The sequence below is a fragment of the Psammomys obesus genome, unplaced genomic scaffold (genome assembly GCF_907164565.1).
Source record: "Psammomys obesus unplaced genomic scaffold, mPsaObe1.curated_primary_1811, whole genome shotgun sequence".
Classification (NCBI taxonomy): Eukaryota; Metazoa; Chordata; class Mammalia; order Rodentia; family Muridae; genus Psammomys; species Psammomys obesus.
Window position 1 is genome coordinate 1,474,313 of NW_026594377.1, and position 14,181 is coordinate 1,488,493.

Here is a 14,181-nt window from a genome sequence, read left to right on the forward strand (position 1 = left end):
ATGCTATCCAGGTCAATAGCTGCATCAGCATTTCCACCATGTAGGTAGGCTCCACTTTCAACCTCTCTTTATCTAAAAGCATTTTCTCTTTAATATCCTTTACCAAAAATATCTATCTATAACTAGCTATTTTTGTACTCTTCTTTTATGAACACCGAGACACAGCCTTTAATATTAGCACTTGGAAAGTAGAGGCAGGCAGAACTGTGAATTCGAGGTCAGCCTGGGCTACCAAAGGAGACTCTCTGCCTATAAATAAATAAATAAATAAATAAACAAATAAATAAATAACATGTCAACTTTAATAGCATACCGATGTAATAGCAATGACAGCAAGCCATACATAAAAGAAAAATATACTGTCTTGAGACTTATATTTTCCAATAAAATTAAACCAACTTGAGATTTAAGTCTCTTGTAACAAGCACTTACAAATCACTTCCTTAAAGCCCTTTATTTCTGCTTAGTATATATGGTCCATAGGACCTCACCCAGGTGTTTGTGCATGCTCAGAATTGTGCCAAAAGAGCTACATCAGTGACCATCAATTTTGTTTCTCTACCACCTACTCTGTACCAAAAATTACTTGAAAAGGACTCTTAGAGGGCAGATGCATAGACTGTATGCGATGGAAGGGGATTCAGGAGGAAATCTTATAAGCGGGGCTGGGAAGCCCAATGGTGGCTATGTGTATGATGGACTGTTCAGTAGCTATTCAGTCTACGAAGCTGGATGCCTGAACTATCTCATTCTGGCAGTCAAGGCCAGGAAATTTCTCAGAGTTTCTGCTGTTTTGTCCATGTTGGAAGGCCAAAGGCTGTCTCTGGAGGACGGTGGCGGCAGCAACTATCCTCATAGCAACAGGTACACTCAGCAAGAAAACACGGGCAGGCAGGGGACAGATTTCTCCTCAGGTATCTTTTCATCCTAGCCACAAAGCAAAAGGAGCCACCACATTAGGCCTGTTCTTGATCATGGCCTCGAAGATGCACAATGGGACACTCAGAGAAGTCATCTTGCCCCGTGAGGGACTGTTGCTAGACTCAGGGCCAGACGCTGAGGTGAAAACTTGCCAGCTCAGGGACGCAGAGAAAGCACCCAGCCGACTTTCCTACTCAGCTCTCATCCCTGCAGGAAAAGCCTTTTCTTCTCCAAGCTGCCCTAAACACCCTCAACTCAATGTCTCTCCTTCCTGTTTATTCCATCAGCTGGCTACTTGCTCTGCCTCTTGACCTGTGGTTGATTTTATTCAGTTCTTGGATTAAAGGTATCTGCAAAGGCTCAGCCATACCAGTTAGAAACAAATTATTCCAGTTCAGTCTCGGGGTTCACAATGTGATTAAATATCCTGCAGTGAGGGACTGAGAGACCAAACGGTGACTATGCTTATTAGTGAGTTGTGTAAATATGCTCTCCCCTGTGTGGGCACTGCCACAGGCCCCTTACAAGCACTTCCATGCATAAAGGTCTTACCCAACTCAGTGTCAAGTATGGGTGCCAACGGAAGAGTGACAAGGGTGGCAGAACCAGTCTAATGACAGCCAGGTACAATCATATTTTCACCTAAGTTATAAACCCACTGAGACTAGATTTTTAAAAAATAGATGATTAAAGTAGCTAAACTGTTTAAGTAACAAAGGCATTCTGCATGAGGAGGGTACTCCCAGTGGTTGCTAAATAAAAATCCTAGTGCCAGGGATGGGATATCTTATTTAATTTGTTGGCCAAGGAGGCCTCCAAAGTACCACAAACCATAAAGTTCACTGACACTGCTCCTGGTTCCATGCCAGAACTAGACGGTAAGGCCTTAGTGCTGAAGAGCCCACAGCCACTGGTGAAGCTGGTGAGGGCTGCTGTGGCAGAGGCGTGCAAGGCTCAATCATAGATGGCCATTTATACCCCCCAACAAGGTTCAAAATCATTAAAAAAAAAAAAAAAAAAAAAGAGTCAGACAGAGTGCTAACAATTTCCTCTGAATTGAAACCCTGCCTCTAAGACGGAGGCTGGACACTTGGTGAGTAAGCCTTCCCTGGGCAGTGGTGGTGTACACCTTTAATCCCAGCATTTGGGAAGCAGAGGCAGGCAGATCTCTGTGAGTTCGAGGCCAGCCTGGTCTACAAAGCAAGTCTGAGATAGCCAGTACTACACAAAGAAACCCTGTCTCAAAAAACAAAAGCAAAGAAATCTAAGCCTTAAAGGTTCGCAAGGCCTGTCTCCAAGGTGACGAAAGCAGTAAACGGTGAGAGAGGAGGCTCTCCACTCAGCTGAGCTGCCTGCAAGCAGAGCTCTCCAGGGTGGTAGTCCCTGTGAGGGAGCACTCCGGTTAAAGGAGCACTTTGAAGATGCAGCTGTCAGTAAGTTGTCCATGAAGTAATCCTAATACAGCTGTTGGTTTGCCTAGCTGGACTTTGGTGGAATCACTATTTTCTGGGTCATGTAGACATTTGCTTGTGAGTTCTTTCATGTCTTTGAAGATGACTGTTACGACTGAAGGCTTTGCCACACTCTTTGCAACCGTAAGGTTTCTCTCCAGTATGGGTTGTTTCATGCCTCTGAAGATGACCATGACATATAAAGGCTTTACCGCATTCCTTACATACAAAGGGTCTGTCTCCAGTATGAATTTTTTCATGTAACTGTAGTTTACTGTAACATCCAAAAGCTTTGCCACATTGTGTACATACAAAGGATCTATCTCCAGTATGAATTTTTTCATGTAACTCAAGGTTACTGTAACACTCAAAAGACCTGCCACACTGTTTGCATATAAAGGGTCTGTCTTCAGTATGAGTTTGCTCATGTCTCTGACGGTGACTGTTAAGTCTAAAAGCTCTACCACATTGTTTACATACATAGGGTTTCTCTCCAGTGTGAATTTTTCCATGTACTTGGAGATCACTATGACGTCTAAAGGCTTTACCACAGTGTTTACATTCGTGACGTTTCTCTCCAGTGTGAATTTTTTCATGGACCTGCAAGGCACCAGGAAATATAAACGCTTTCCCACATCGCTTACACTCATAGGGTTTTTCACCAGTATGAATTCTTTCATGTAAGTGAAGGTAACTGTGGCACCTAAAGGCTTTCCCGCATTGTTTGCACTTGTACGGTTTTTTCTCAGTGTGAATTCTTTCATGTCTTCTAAGTGAACTGTAAGAACTCAGAGCTTTACCGCACTGATTGCATTCATAACATTTCCCTACAGCATGAGTTCCTCCAAGTGTGCACAGTGAACTAATATTAACAGAGGTCTTTTCACATTCCTTGTATTGGTATGGATTTTTCCCACCATGAGTTTCCTGATGCATTTCCAATGTATCTGGAAAACCGAAATATCTTAAACATACCTCACATTCACATGGCCCATTCACAACATGAGTTCTCATGTAGCGTTGAAAGGTTATCAGAGAATCAGAGTTATACTGCTTGGTCACATATTTCTCATGCTCATGTGGATTATACTGAGTGTGAGATGTGGCAAGTGTACTAGAGGATGAATGACATGGCGCAGCCTTTCCCCACACACTGTGATCGCACGGTGTTAAGCCAGTGGGGCTTTTCAAATTCATACTGGGGTTTGGTTTCCAAGTCAAGTTTTCTCCATCTTGATCACCACCTTCATTCTCACAGAAGGTCTGTAACATGTAACTTCTGTAAAGAAAACATAAACCACAATAAAAAAAAGACAAACAATGTAGTAATAGCTGTTTTACTGCTGACTGCTTATTAGGTCTAGGTGATACATATCAGACAAAGTTTATGCCTTTGCCATGGTCATAGACTAAACGAACTGATGTTCCACAGGCTGACTCGCACAGAGCTTTGACTGAAACAATCATAGTCATTAGTTCAAGTCCCTAGACTCCGTCCAAGTGAAATGCTCCGGTAACCATAATCAGCATGCTTATGTTTTAGTACCTATTACTGTAGTTTGGTAAAAAAGAGTCTAAAGAAAAAAATTCACAGCCTACTTATTTGTTTAGTTTGCTTCTTTGTAAATGTTTACAGCACATCAAAATTCCTAGAAAGACTTCCCGTCACGGTCACCACTAAAGAAGAGCAGAATTCTTCAGACTCCGTGGCCATGTATAGTGAGTAGAGGAGGCCCTGAGTGAGTGAAATCCTGAGTAAATGAGGACGCCCAGATAACTGGCCCATGGTAAATTGGCAAAGCCATTACTCACATGGTCCACACTTAAGAGGGATGGTAAATCTTTATTTGGGAGTCCGTGTTTATGAACAATTGATCAATGTATGTGAAGCTAGCAACTGCAGCTTCCTCCCCCCAGACTGAGACTGTCCACCCACAGAGATCTCCTACCCAGACTAGCTAACCCTCCCTGTGCTATACCTAATAAAGATGTCCAGGTTCTGGGTTGCAGCAGCACTGCTGGCAGTAGCCATTAGAGAACCCTACCTGATCCCAGCATCACTGCATGTGTGTCTGTTCTTTCTTCATTCCCTCATCAACTCTAGCCAAGATTCCTGAACCCAAGCTACTCAGGAGTTGGCAGCCAGGGGCACAAAGTGTTAAAAAAACATAAGCAAGCTGAGGTACAGCTGGCTCCAGACATATCAAGCTCATGTGGGACATAATCAGGAGAGGTGGGGCCTTGTGTTCTATGTGTGAGGTACAGCTGGCCCCAGGCACACCAAGCCCATGTGGGACATGATCAGGAAAGGTGGGGCCTTGTGTTCTATGTGCAGCTCTTCATGGAACTGCTTGAGGTTTCCAGGGATAAGAAAGCACTCAAATTCATTATGAAGAGGGTGGGTAGACCTATTACATCATGCCAAGACAAATCCAGAAAAGCGGAGCAACACAATAGCAGCCAGGAGGAAAGCTGAGGCAGAGAAAGCCTCTCTGCTTTCAATAACTTTTATACCTTTAAAAAAGACCCCTTTGCTTCTACACCTCCATCTGCATTACCTTAGACTCCTCCCAGGACTTTCATAATGGTCTTCGAGATTCCGGTCTTCCCATTTGTGTCCTAAAAGGTAGTTCCAGAAAATTTAGGATGAATTAGAAATTACTAAAACATTAGTTTCTTGTTTTGGTTTAAACTCAACCCCTGTCTGATTTATTTAATATAATTTGCCTTTCAATAGGCCAAATCCCAGAAGAACATTGCTGTCACAGGATACTTGCTCCCTAATCCTTACCTACTGCAGCGAGGTTCCTGCAGGTCTCCTGCATCACGTCTCTGTACAGGCTCTTCTGGGAAGGATCCAGCAAAGCCCACTCCTCCAGGCTGAAGTGCACAGCCACATCCTCGAAGCGCACTGAGGCCTAAACATTGCACATACTTGATTGAGCACGGGTTCACTCGACTCTGCGGGATCCACACGTGTCCTCCACGGCACGGAAGTTGTACTGCAAGCACTGAGGGATGTGGAGAAGCAGCACCAGGGCGGCACAGCTCTCATCACTGGGCTCAGGGCACAGGAAGGGCTGCTGCTCTGCCGCAGTCCTCCCCCTACAGCGCATCTCTACTTCCTGTCTCACAGTCCTCCCCCTGGTCCCTGGTACAGTGTTAATTGTTGGTATAATATTCTTTTGGAATGTATATACTTTACCCTTGTTCATTCAAATGCTGATTTCTCTCCCCACTCTCTGGTTTCAATCTGGACATTGCATTGTGATACTTATTCTAAGCATCACCTGTCTCAACTTTGTGTAAACATGCCAAAATAAAGCAACTAGCCACAATGTTGAGCAGGAAGCAGGAAGAGAGGGAGGAGTCAGAGGACAGGAAGGTGGGAGGCAGAGGAAGGGCAGATGAGAGCTGGGAGGACAGAGGCAAGAGCAGAGATCTTGGACGATGTGGAGAGATGGACTGGACCTAATATATCACTAAAAGCAAGTATAATATGGGAAATCTAAATGTTAGGAAACTGAGGGCTTGGAGGTTTAGGATGGAAAAACTATTGTCCAGCATTGTGATCTAGGTTAATTAAATAAATCATAGTCTCTGTCTGGTGATTTGGATATACAGCTGTTTAGGACTAACAACAGCTTTATTAAAAGATAATTAATAGTAAATTGTAACAGCCACTTACAACAGTTAACAGAGCTGACACTTGACTGACTTTCTTGAGCACATACACAGACACACAAAAATATTAAAATGAAGGCATGCTCTACAATGGAACAATAAGCAAATATAAATTTTACCTGTGCTATATATATATTTCATATATATATATATATGCATATGAGAAACTGTTGTTATAGAAATAGGTTCACTTCCTTGATAAGGATAAAACAGTAAAAATAAAAAGTCAAGCAAATGACTTCTCACAATGACATATGAACAAAATCATCCAGAGATGAGCATAACAAAAGGAAACATGATAGAGGGAGTCTAGGCCAGGCTTGGTGGTATATAACTTAAATACCTGCATTCGTAAGGCAGAGGCAGCCAGATCTCAAAGATCTCTGTGAATCTCAGGCCAGCCCGGTCTGCATAGCAAATTCCAGGGCAGCCGGAGCTACACAGTGGAAGAAAATCTCAAATAACTGAGTCTATTCAAACATCCACTATTTCCCAGGACCAGAACATAAGTCACTATGTGGTGGCACACACTTTTGACTCCAGAAATCAGATGCTGAGGGAGATCTCTAGTGCAAGCTTAGCTTGCATCTTGAAAATAAAACAAATAAAAACATTTTACTTGATTTCCACAAAGGAAATGGTTTTTTCTTTCTTTCCTTCCCTTTATTCATCTTCCTCTTCTTCACTGTCTTCTTGGTCATTTGAGGCAGGTTTCTCTGTGTAGTCCTGGCTGTCCTGGAACTAGCTCCGTAGACTAGGCTGACCTGGAACTCAGAGATTTGCCTGCCTCAGCCTCCCAAGTGCTGGGATTAAAGGTGTGCACTTGACTTGAGGGAATGGTTCTTAACATTACCCCTTATGGCAAAAATGATGTATCTTGGACTCCGAAACACTTTGAAATGGTGATTTTGCTTAAAGGAGTTGAAGATGTATCACAACAAATGTTATACTAGCACCATACCTATTATTGAAGCAACCAAGATGAGGATGTGCACACCAATGGCAAGGACTGAAATATACAAACCCAATCACACCTCTATACACACATGATAAAATACTTGAAAATGTAACCGGAAAAGCATCCACATATCATCCAAAAAGTAAATACATGAGTCTAAATACAACAGTAAACATAAGAGCTGTAATTTGAAAACTATAAAACTTGTTTTAAAATAAAATCCGATTTTTTTCTTTTTAAAAAACATTCCTTTCTGTGTGCATGTGTGGTTATGCATTTGCCATGGTGCACGTACAAGGTGAAGGTGCAAGAGGTCAAAGAAACACTGTGACTCTTGATTTTCTTCTTCCAGGGTCTTAAGGGTTGGCAGCAAGAGTCCCTACCCACTCAGGGATTCTGCTGGACCAATCATTTAATTATTTGTTTTTTCTTTCTTCTGAGAACGGTTCTCACTCTGTAATCTGGACTTGCCTGGAACTCACCGTGTAGGCCTGGCTGACCTAGAACTCGGAGACCTACCTACTTCCAGAATGCTGGGATGAAAGGTGAGAGCCAACATGTTCAGCAAGAATCTAAGTTAAGCAAAACAAAAACCACCCTCTTACTTATAGTCGGTAGCCTAACAGTAAGATAAGATCAACTTAATCATCCTATGGGTGGGGGAAGAACTCCAGGTATGGTTGAAGGTCATTTGCTGAAAGCTAAGGTCTCATTAGCATAGGGTGGGGTACTTCCAGGAATCTCCAGGTGCTTGCAGAACAGGTTCTCCTGGGAGGAAGGGAGCTGAATTGGCTTCCCCGCCTCTCTGGACTAAGAGCTATTCCTCAGGTAGAGGAAGTGGGGAACAGTGCTCCCAGGGTCAGGCAGAGAAGAGGGAACCCTGCTGACAAAGGGAGTAATTTTTGCCCTGAGCTCAGGAGCTATCTGGTAACGTCAGACTTGGACCTTAACAGCAGGGTCAACACAGGACCTCAACAGTGAGCGTGGAAGGAGAGCACTCTTTTCATAAAGTTGTCCTGTGATCTCACACCTGTCTCACTGCACACACACATCAATGAATAAATTAGGCGAGGGAGCGAAAGCGGCCAGCAGCGCACCGCAGGGCGGAGGGGCAGCCGCAAGGATCCCGGCTGCGTACACCTCTGAGTCCCGCTCCACGTTCTCCTCCCTTGTCCGACACTGGGGGACCATCTCCTCGAGCAGCTGGGCTTGCTCTGAAGCCCACACGCAGCGTTCCCATTGGGTGCGAGGTTAGATGCAAGCTGTCACCCTCCACACTCAGAAGGGGCGAGGGGTCGGCCGGCGTGCCCAGGGAGGCGCCCCAGGGCCCGGCGCCCCCGCCCGCAGGGCGTCCCGGACTCCCCCGCACGCTGTCCTCCCCTCGCCGGTCAGCGTGGCCCCCTCCGAGCAGCCACCAGCCCTCCCGTCGCCTGCCCCCGGCTCGCGACTCTGCCTTTTTAACTCTCAGCTTTGCACGAAGCCGAACTTTGCAGGACGCCGGTGCCACCCCTCCCCCACCACCCCGGCTTCCGGGGCTCAGCCTGCGGCTCCTCCGCGTCTGGGGACGGCGGCCCCGGGCTCACCATGGCGCGGCTGCCCAGCTCGCCCGCGCTCCTTACGGCAACCGGCACCCGGGCCACTGCCGGGGGCTGCGCGCCCGCTGCGCCTCCCTCTGCAGCACCGCCCAGCGCCCAAGGGACGGCTGGAGGAGCCCGCCTCCCACCGCCCCTCGTCGCTCCTGATTGGACGGTTTGTCTGGAGGCCCTGATTGGCTAGGGTCGCACAACGCGAGTGACAGGCGGAGTAACAAGTGGAGCCTTTAGCTGGAGCCCCTCTGAATTGAGGTCAGCAGCACAGCCCCTTCCTTCCAGCACTGGTTTCCGCCCCAGAAGACCTCACCCAACTCAGGAGAGATTTGCACAAAAGCCAAACCTGCTGGGGTCGTGCGCGGTACTTCAGTCTTTGGTGAACTCAAAGCTTAGTTCCTATTTGTCCTGGGTGGCTAGTGGCCACAGTCCATTTGCCAACTCACTGTCCAGTGCAGTGGTTTCTTGCCTCAGACGTAGAATTAGAATTGGTCTGATAAGCTCCATGTAGCTGGAATTTTACTCAGGCAAGCCAAAGATTTTGTTAGAGCATGCATTGCCTAGCTGGGCTTGGCGGTGCACGTCTCCTTAATACCGGCACTCACTTATAAAGCGCACAGGCAGATCTCTGTGAGTTCTAGGCCAGCTTGGTTTGTTAGCGGCCAGAACACACAGGCTCCCCTGCAGCAATTTCCCTGGGGCAGGGTTAATAAGAGGCTGTCTGTGTTGTGATTTTACAACTCTTAATTTATAATCTGCCCAGTACCTGGTTTTCTGTGCTTATCTTCACAGCTGGAAATAAGATAATAACAAATTCCAAGAGACTGAAGAACAAATAAGCAGTTTTAAATATTCGATTCTGAAGAACCACATGGAAGCTTAGGGAAAAGGCAAAAAATAGCTCTGGATTTAGCCCAAGACAATGTTTTTAAGTCCCTCTCATCCCTGGGGAGAAATTCCTGTCCATTCTTGTTCCCTAAAGGCCAGGTCTGTTACCTTCTCAAACGCCCATCCCACTTGTTTAGAAACAAAGCCGTATCTAATGGATAAGTGGGAATGTGATGCTTTCCTTTTTTCTTGTGTGGTTTCAGTTACATCACAGCAGACCACTATGACTGTCCAGTGGCAGGTACCTGCCACTGCCGCAGAAGAGAAGCTTCCAGCAGCTACCACTTATCTGTAACTGGTGAACTCTAAGAGTATCCATACGTTTTACATCATGACTCATACCAGTAACGGAATTATAGTTTATAAAGTAGCAACAACAACAAAAAATTATGGTTGGGGTCACCACAACATGCGGAACTGTGTTAGAGGGTCACAGTGTTGGGAAGATTGTGGACCACTGGTCCTCACTCATTGCATCCCTTAGACCAGCTCAGACTAAGTCATGTGGTGCTGAAATTGCTGCCACCCAGTAGTCAACATTTCTCTACTATATGGAAGACAAATATTTCCTTATTTCTTTTGTTGAGAGGATGTTGAAGTCACCTTTGTAACCCCACCCCCACCATTGGAAGGAGAAGAAAGAAGTAGAACAACAAGAAGAAGCATTCAGTGAGTCCACATTGGTGAGAGAAGCTGAGAAGACTAGGGTTCCAAGTCACTCCTGGGTCAATAATCAGGTTAAAGATGAATGGAAAACAGGAGGTTGGTGTGGCCGGCAGTTCTGGTGAAGGAACTGTCTAGAAGAACCCTTCTGGAGAGGACTGACAGAGGCAGCAAGGTTTATTGGCAGGAGCTGGCAATGCACACAGAGAGAAGCCCCAGACTTACCTGAAAGGAGAAAGTGGGCTGAGCTGCAGCTTGCTGCTTCCCATCTGAAAGGGACATGTGAGAGCCGCCTTCCCCCTCATGCCGGCACGGGCACAGCCCCTCAAACCAGCTTACCTCACCGCAAAAGATTGGAGCCAAATTAAACCCCTTCTTTTATAAATTGCTTTTGTCAGTTATTTTTTCACAACAATAAAAAAAAGTAACCATAACAGAAAACTGGTACAGAGGACTGCAGTCTTTATTGTGAGAAACTAGAGTGTGATATTGGCCTTATAAAACAGATTTATAACAGGGAAGTAGGAAATTTGGAGTTCTGGATGACAAAAATCCTACATCTATAAACACAGCTGAACAAACCATTTAGTGAGGCTGTTTGTGGCGTCACATCCCTCTCTGGGACAATTAGGAAGGACTATGATAAAGCAAAATTTTCATAGTAGGTAGAAGTTTGGGGGGCTTGCCAGGCAGTGATGGTGCATTCTTTAATCCCAGTACTCTGCAGAGGCAGAGGCAGGAGGATCTCTGAGTCTGAGACCAACCTCAGCTACAGAGTCCCAGACAGCCAGGGCTACATAGAGAAACTCTGTCTGGAAAAAAATAATTTGGGGGGGGGGGTGGAGTTCACATGGTTATATATTTCCATGGAAGGTCTAACTCAGTGGTTGTCAGCCTTCCTAATGCTGTGACCCTTTAATACGGTTCTTCAGGTTGTGGTGACCCCCAACCATAAAATTATTCTTGTTACTACTTCATAGCTGTAATTTTACTGTTATGAGACATGGTGTGAATATTTGTGTTTCCCGGTGGTCTCCGAAGGCCGGGACCCACATGTTGAGAAACACTAGTAACCGGTGCCACATGATAATGTATGTCTACCAGTTCTCTGTCATTCCTCTCAAGGGCCCAGGGGTGCGACAGCCAGAGTGGCTGGGCCTGGGCTCCATACAGGCTCCCTTACATGAGCTTCCACTCCCCAGGACATATCTGGACTGTGCCACCATCCCGTGGGATGAGAAGTGGCAGGATGCGGAAGCTGGCCATGGTGTGTCTCAGTAGGGAGCAGAAAGAGGACAAGAATGAGGACTTGGCTTAGACAGTCCAAGGCTTGGCCTTAGGAACATCAGTCTTCCAGCTAGATTTCACTCCTCGACCTTCTCTCATCTGAAGACCAAGTATCCAAACTCATGAGCCTGACCCTCATAGGGTCATGGCCATCCCATAATTTAAAGTGCACTTATTCAAACATCAAGGGTCCCATAGTTGACAATTCAACACTGTCCAAAAATTCAATGTTTCTTTTGAGACTCAATGCAATCTCTTTTTATTTTTTATGTCGCTTTCTTTTCCTTTATGTGTGTGAATGTTGGCCTGTGTGCGTGCGTGTGCACTACATGGGGTTCTGTTGGTCACCCCAGGACTGAAGATATGATGGTTATGAACCTCCATGTGGGTACTCTTAACCGCCAACTCTCCAACCCCTGTAGTACCGAAGCAAACGACACACTTCAGTGTCACATAGTACACAGTCACATTCCAAATGAAGAGACAAGAGCATGGGAAGGAAAGACAGGACTGAATCAAGAATCAAACCCTGGTGGTGGTGGTGGCGGCAGCGGTGGCCTTTAATCCCAGCGCTGGGGAGGCAGAGGCAGGTGGATCACTGAGTTGAAGGCTAGTCTGTTGTATAGAGTGAATTCAGGACAGCCAGAGAAACCCTGTGTCAAAACAAGAGCCTGCTGGTGGTGGTAGTGCATGTCTTTAATACCAGCACTAAGGAGGCAAAGGCAGGCAGACCTCTGTGAGTTCAAGGCCAGCCTGGTCTGCAGAGGGAGTTCTAGGACAGCCAGGGCCACACAGAGAAACCCTGTCTCGAAAAGCCAAAAAAACAAGTGTACAAAAAACAAACAAACAAAAAACTTCAAGCCCCAACCTCTCAAAAACAAACAAACAAACAAACAAACAAACAAACAAAAAACTTCAAGCCCCAACCTCTCAAAAACAAACAAAAACCAACCAAACATAAAGTCAAGCAGCTCCAATCCTGTGTCTGGGACTCATTTGTAAGCTAATGCTGTGGGCACTACTACCATCCAAGTCTGCTGCCCAGGCCGCACAGCTTCTCTTTCAGGCAGATTCACTCCAGGTCTCTCTCTTTCCTCAGCAGGTATCACACAGTCCCTGTATCTCCATCATCATGAGGTCATCGCTGAAAGCTGGATATCACCTTCCAAACTTCACTCAGTGGGTCTTAGGGCCTCCCTTTAGGGATCCCAATTGTGGATCTCATGGCCTGACCTAAGGAGCTCTCTGGAATCATGGTGCAAGACGCTACTGCTCTGATATTTTGCATGACTACAAGCCCAGGACTATGGGGATGATATTGTCAAGTTCTGAGGACAGCTTGAGATAGAACCTAGCCATCACGTTCAACTTTTACAATATCACTTTCTGTTGAGGCTGTCCTTTCTTGAGAAATCGTATTTTTGAAGGTTGTTATTGGGTGAGGCTGGTGTTCAGGGAACCTTTCCTATTGTCCTAAGGCAGGAAACTAGGTTTCTGTTTTTATGGGGCCAGCCTCCTTGGGGATCACAGCTGCTGTCTTGGCAGCTGCCTTGCCTGCAACCTTAGACTCATCCCCTTCCCAAGTAGTTCATGTTGCATGCCTTTCTGTCCCATCTGGTGCTCTTCTCTCACTATGTAAATTGACTAGAGCAGTGAACAGTGAGGATGACACAGAGCTCCATCCTGCCCTCGAAATTCTTCCACCAAACAAACAAGTGCAGCGCTTTGCAAATCCAGCCCCACTCATATTCTCACAGCACAGGCACAATGTGGCAAGATGTTTTCCCCCAGAACGTTCCAATTTTTGGTAGAAGAACTGAAATGTTTTATTAAGCCAGTTCAGGATATGAGTCCTCTAGCTGGCTGAACAAGAGCAGACTTATGTCTAGGAAAAGACTCTTGGTGCCGAAACAAAGTATGGTGGGATTTTCAAAGTCAAAAGGACTCATTATACCCTTAATTGCTTAATAAAGTTTTAGTTCTTTAGTTTCATTTTGACTTTGAAAACCTGATTATCAGGTGTAGGCTTTGATCATGTAAACCACCACACAGACCACTATTCTTCCTGAGGAACCATTTGCACACATCAGGGCCCTCTGTCAGCGGGGAGGTAGGACCCTTTTGCTATTGTAGAACACTTTATCAAAAAAGTAGGAAGACATTTGTGTACAGGCAAATGTGGCTCCAGACAGGCGGAGGTACAGGGTTAGGAGAACGTGGCCTTTCCTAAGCCATTTCGAGAGCTGTTTCTTCTCGAAACCTCATTGGTTATAAAGCTCACACCCACTCTGCCTGTGCATTCTCTCTGTTAAATCCCAACGGGAGCTGCCTGCTCCACTCTGCTTCTAGCACTGTAGGCTTTTCTATGATGATATTCTAAGCTCTTCCAAATTCCAAAACATGGCCCGTGCGTGTACGCACGTGTGTGCGCACACACACACACACACACACACACACACACACACACACACGCATGCACACGCGCGTGTGTGCGCTCATGCCCACACATGAAAAAACACATTATATTTTCAAAATACATCTTTAAAACTGCAGAATGACCACTAAGGAGGGCAGGATAGCCTGGAGGGAGGTGTAAAGGGCCTCTGAAAGGCTATCTATCATCTGAATTGATGTCCGTTAGATGGTACTTTTCTTCAGTGATCAGGATCAAGTTGTGCAGATGGGAATGGTCTGCTTACCGTCAACATTAATAACTCTCTATAAAAAAATTTTGCTATTACTT

General features: G+C 45.7%; 1 protein-coding gene across 3 annotated transcripts; it reads right to left on the reverse strand.

Annotated features, from left to right (window-relative positions):
• Window positions 1-299: 299 nt before the first annotated feature.
• On the reverse strand, window positions 300-8,671 carry LOC129685372 (zinc finger protein 709-like). Of its 3 annotated transcripts, none has more exons than XM_055618894.1 (4): window positions 8,598-8,671; window positions 5,164-5,290; window positions 4,931-4,991; window positions 300-3,651 (listed from the first exon to the last, which is right to left on the reverse strand). In XM_055618894.1, exons 1-4 carry the CDS (start codon window positions 8,598-8,600, stop codon window positions 2,433-2,435), a joined length of 1,410 nt encoding a protein of 469 aa, XP_055474869.1. In that variant the 5' UTR covers window positions 8,601-8,671; the 3' UTR covers window positions 300-2,432. The 3 variants fall into 3 exon arrangements, with proteins under 3 accessions (XP_055474869.1, XP_055474870.1, XP_055474868.1); XM_055618895.1 differs by having other exon boundaries at window positions 5,164-5,383; XM_055618893.1 differs by lacking the exon at window positions 8,598-8,671 and adding an exon at window positions 6,400-7,208.
• Window positions 8,672-14,181: the final 5,510 nt, after the last annotated feature.

What these genes read in the sequence shown, in the direction of transcription:
- LOC129685372 (XM_055618893.1), bottom strand. An exon ending in CAGGAACCTCGCTGCAGTAG is followed by an intron (nt 4,992 to 5,163) that starts GTAAGGATTAGG and finishes ACTACCTTTTAG; the next exon opens with GACACAAATGGGAAGACCGG. An exon ending in AGTCCTGGGAGGAGTCTAAG is followed by an intron (nt 3,652 to 4,930) that starts GTAATGCAGATG and finishes TTTTCTTTACAG; the next exon opens with AAGTTACATGTTACAGACCT.